Below are 5,223 nucleotides of genomic sequence, written 5' to 3' on the forward strand. Positions count from 1 at the left end.
TGCCGGCTCCGTCGTCCATTTCTCCTTGTCAACAGGCTGATGTAGCAGTTGTAAATTCTTATCCGAGTCCCATTTCAGTATATTAAGCACATTCTCCATAAAATTATCGGGAATTATTGTGAGCTAAAAGATAACGCATATGTATGTATACATTTTCAATAGGTTCATCTACACTAACTATTTACTTAATTGGAATTTCACACTCACATTTTCGTACTCCTTCTCCAGCTCTGTTGCGTTGTTGAGTATTTCCGGATAACCGATCCGTTCATTCATTGCGTTCGCCTTCTCCCTAGCCACCGCACGCGTCTCGTCATCCATCCAATGATTTTCTGCCAGCAGCTCATTGAATGCCTCGCGCAGCGTATGTATCATTTCCAGCGCTGTATCCTTGCTCTCCTGATTGAAATTGTCGCGTATGAAGAGAGCACCCACCGCCAGGCCCAGCTTTTTATTCGTCCATTCTACACACTGCGACCAACGCATGCGCTCCGACTGCACGCCCAACAGTATCTTTCGGAACTCGATGCGTTCTCGCTGATACTCGTCGATCATGTGTGCCATTATGGACATCACCAAACGCCAGATAACATAATTGTGTACCACACGCCGATCGGCGGTCTCTACTATTTTTCCCATTTCCACAAGATATGGCATAGCATAGCTGACGAGCACTTCATCCGGCAACAATTGAATATCTGGTCCCAAAACTGTTTGTAGAAATATTGTCCAATTCAGTTGTGGCACTTGTCGCTGCAATTCGGTTAAAGTGATTTTCTTATAGATGGCGCTGGTGTCGTGACGATCTGCTTCGGGCAGCGAAGCATTCACTAATTTGATCTCGAGTTGCACCACCGCGTCTAGCTCCTGTGCTGCAGTCGCGGGATCAGCACCCAATAATATTGCCGTCTGTGTCATGTACTTATGGTAGGCTTTCAAATCATTCTCACTGCTCAGCTTCAGGTAGTAATCGCGTGAGGGGAGCGCCAGCTGCAGCTGGTCGATTTGCAAGATGTTAATCGAAGAGTTCTTATCATCGGCGCCCACATAGAGTTCGACAAGTACTGGTTCACTATAATTACCACGCATGAGGCCCATTAACTGCTCGATGGTCATGTTCGGTGGCTGCCAATTGGGTGTGATCACAGGCCAGCCGCCGAGCGATTTGAGCACCTCCTTCAGGCGACCCTCTCCAATTTTGCGTATTTGAGCTAGAAGGGAGAAATTGCTTAGTACTCGTATCCTTTTAACATATGTATGTATGTACATATTTATTATAATTTTTGTTTGAGTGTGCGTGGCCAAATGAGCCTCGTCTCGACTTACGTAAATCCATGCAGCTTTTGTAAAACTGTTTCGCCTTGATTGTGGCGTTGTTGTCATTGTCATTGATGGGCTCCTCAAGCACGCCTTTTAACACCACCTGTTGCTCGTCAGAGAGAACCTAGCAGAAATATTTGTTTCCATATATTATACATAATTTATGTCTATGTGTTAAAAAGCAATTTTCCTATGAAGCCTAATAAACATTTAACGAGAAATGCAGAAAAATTAAGCAGCATCAATGAAAACCTTTTCGATCGCGAAAGAACCTTTCTTTACTTGAAACACAGATCGTCTAACGCTCCTCTGGAAAAGACTGAGTAGCAACGACTAAAAGAATTAATTGAAATCGGTTACACGAGTATCTATGATAAGCTTTAGTCTGTGGTCTTCAAGTGATTGGGTAATTTCTTCGCATTTTCTTCCGCTTTGAAATGTGTTTATTGAAAACTGTGGGTTAAATATATTTCTGTGTTCGTATGGAATAGTAGCTTATGTGGCATTCCCTTTATTCTTTACAGGGACGAAAAATAAGCATTGTTTTTATAAATTTTAGCAAAAAAAAAACAAGTTTTAAAACAATTTCAACTATTCACATGTATTTGTGTTCGTACGTTCTACTGTAATTTACAATTATTTTTATTTTTCGAGTTTAATCAATAAAGTTTAAAAATAATAATTAATATTTGAGTTATTTTTTTCGCTCAAAACAAATAATTATTACTTGATTTTTATTCTTTCGATCAAAAATAATGATTATTTGCTGATTATTATTTTTTCGCTTAAAGATAATAATTATTATTGAGTTTTATTTTTTCACTTGAGAATAATGATCATTCAAAATACTCAAAAGCTATACCAGCTAGCATTAAGTCCCAAAAGTTTCAGGTCAAAAGTCAAAATTTCAGTAGATTGCGTCTGTATGGTTTTTTTTTTTAATTTCATAAATAATCATTATTTTTAAGTAAAAAAAAGTAAAAGTAAAACTCAATAATAATTTTTATTTCCTAGGGAAAAAATAAAAATCATAAAATAATCATTATTTGTGATCGAAAAAATAAAAATCAAATAATAATTATTTCCCTTGAGCCAAAAAATAAAACTCAATAATAATAATTATTTTTAAGCGAAAAAAAATCATAAAATAATGATTAAATGCTGACTTAAATTATTTTACTCATAATGATTAGCGTCCCTGATTGTTTAAACGACGTGGAATTTTTTGCTGAGACTTAATACGAATATAATTTGCCAAAAGTTCTTCAACGGCTCGGCGCCAGTGACATATTGAGGATAAAAAAGTGCCGAGTAGTAAAATAAAAGTGCCAAAAAAGGTGCCATCTTGTTTAATCCTTCCCATTTAGCAATTAAATAAGAACAACATCTCTAAAACAAAAGGGCAATGCCAAAATAAGATAAACCAGTTAAATAATCTTTAGAAATGAGAAAATTGTGCCAAATTGGAAACATTAAGTGCCATTTGATGTAAAATAGGGCCAAAAATGCCACGGTTTGAGCCAAGTTGGCAGCCCTTAACACAGAGATATTTTAACTTTACAGAGTGCTTATGGTCGATAACCTGTCTGAGATGGACCAAAATTGTATTCGCTTGCGATTCCGGCTCTGACTGGTTTCACTGTAGTAACCAAAAATTATAAGATACCCAAAGTAAAAAAAAAAAATGAAAATCTTGAAAAAATAACACTGACTTATTAAAATTTATACGTACATACTATACATATCGTTACGTTAATTCACCACAGCCCTAACCAGCAAATTTTCTATTTTACAGGAGAATCAAAAAACATTCTAAAAGAAGAAAATACTAATACTTTAAAATTTTTAGCAAAGGTGTATTTTATTATATCCTATCAAAATCTGTGAAAAACGCAGTTTCTAAAGAAATGTGGGTTCGGGCTTTTGTGAATTAAGGTACCGATATGTATTTTAACCTTACCTCGAATGTACTAATGGAGCTGCGATCTTCGGGTATGATATGTATCTTGTTCCATGTGCCACAGGCGAACTGAAAAAAGTTTGTGCAAGGGTCCGCTGTTGTATCCATGGCCGAAAGCAACGAGGCAGCTGAAGAAGGAAAATCAAGTACAAATTTACATAAGTATGTAGGTACATATGTGTGTTGTATGCTTATATCTTTCAATTAAAGACTACTTCACTTATAATTACGGTTACCATTCGTACCAATTTTGGCGGAATAGTACCGGGGGGCGTAGGATGCGAGCGCGATGTCGAACGCGGCACTTTGAAAATTGTATACTTACAAATCCGTCCATTTAACTTGTTCATGTACCACTTTTTGTCAAATGTAACTGGGTGACTACCTACATATGTGCACTATTTTGCTTTATTACTCAAAAGTTGGTCTTATTGCTCAACGAGAAATGATATAAAGTAAATTTGTGTTATTTGACATTCAATTGGGAAATAACACAAATTTGCGTTATTGCCGTTTGTGTTATTTCCCCTCCCCCCCTTGCTTTCAGTAAAAATATCCGTTATTGTGCTTTTTATAAAACTACCATAAATTGAGCATAGCAATTGAAAGCAAATTTTTTGTTTACTTTTGGCAGTTTTTTTGCTATTGGGGACTTGTGTGCGCCTGTTATTCTTCGTTCGTAACTGTGATACACCTAAACTTTTTAATGGAACCAGGCTGGTAGTAAAACAAATGAAGGCCAATTATAATTGAAGCAACAATTATAACTGCCACAGATCTTACAATTGAATTTAAATGCCGTCAGTTTCCTCTGGGGCTAAGCTTTGCCATGTCGGCAAAAGAACTGCAGGGTCAAGCCAAAAAAGGTGCAAAAAACACTTGCTTTATTTAGGGCTAGATATTGATCGGATGCTCCCGAGTGGGAAATCCGAATAATATATATCTCTATATACTTATTTGTTCACCACGACCGACGTCGGAAACTAATTAAATAAATTTACAATATCGATGCGAAAAGCTTTTAAAAACGTTTCTATTTGTTTCATTTGTTGTTTAACGTAATAAGTCTTACCATACGTCTATGGCTCGTATACCTAAGCAAACAGGTTGTACTCCGCATTCACGCACACACACATACGTATGCATTTAAATATGTATGTACTACATTTGTATGTGCAAAAGCACATTCAAGTGTCCGCTCTAAACCTTTTAGAATTCATTGAGAAGTTAAGTTTTCAAACAAGGAAATGTGTGCAAATGTCAGTGTATAACTTTATCGAAAGAGGTCAGGGTAAATGGGTTGTGGTTGTTGGTGTTGGGATATGTAGGAAAACTTTAGGTGCATATACAACAACATACATACATCGCCATATGTATCTAACTGCAAAAAACAAAAAAAAACATACATAGATATGAGCCGTTTATTTTCAAAATGACATAAGTGATTTCCACATCTTCTGCTTAAATGATTGGCACTTCTAATTGAATGCATCTGTAAATCGGTGTACCGTCATAAACAAATGACAAAACTTCTTACGGTTTGGCTGTTGAAGTTGAACGAATATCAGACGCGTTCAGATACAGGTAAAAATGATCACTCATTGAAGTCGAATGGGATGAAATGACTTATGCCACTTTCAAAATAAACGGTTCACATACAACTGCCACGTACATATGTATATGAATGCGTATGTGTTCACATATGTACATACATATATGTACATATGTATACAATAAACAAAGGAGTGTTACTAAATGTTACTCATACGCCCGGTAGAACTTTTGTAGGTAGGAGCGTTTTTAAATCAGTTATGTTTGAAGCGGTGATTCATGAACCGCCATCGGCACTGTGCGTGTGTACATGTATACTTAGGTAGATATTTATAAATAAGTACATACATGTTTGTGTATAAAATTCGATATTAGCACGAGGAACGCAACCG

At 36.4% G+C, this 5,223-nt stretch overlaps 1 protein-coding gene across 1 annotated transcript; it reads right to left on the bottom strand.

The window, feature by feature from the left end:
• Positions 1 to 207: 207 nt before the first annotated feature.
• Positions 208 to 3,408, bottom strand: LOC118754727 (neprilysin-1-like; the record flags this gene model as incomplete). The annotated part of the gene is given in 3 exon segments (XM_036489611.1): positions 208 to 1,211; positions 1,327 to 1,444; positions 3,281 to 3,408. Coding segments are annotated over 3 exon segments (1,250 nt in total), but the record flags the coding sequence as incomplete, so codon positions are not given.
• Between the last annotated feature and the right edge of the window lie 1,815 nt (positions 3,409 to 5,223).

Source organism: Rhagoletis pomonella, unplaced genomic scaffold, assembly GCF_013731165.1.
Source record: "Rhagoletis pomonella isolate Grant_MI unplaced genomic scaffold, Rhpom_1.0 Rhpom_scaffold_04485, whole genome shotgun sequence".
In the NCBI taxonomy this organism is placed as follows: Eukaryota; Metazoa; Arthropoda; class Insecta; order Diptera; family Tephritidae; genus Rhagoletis; species Rhagoletis pomonella.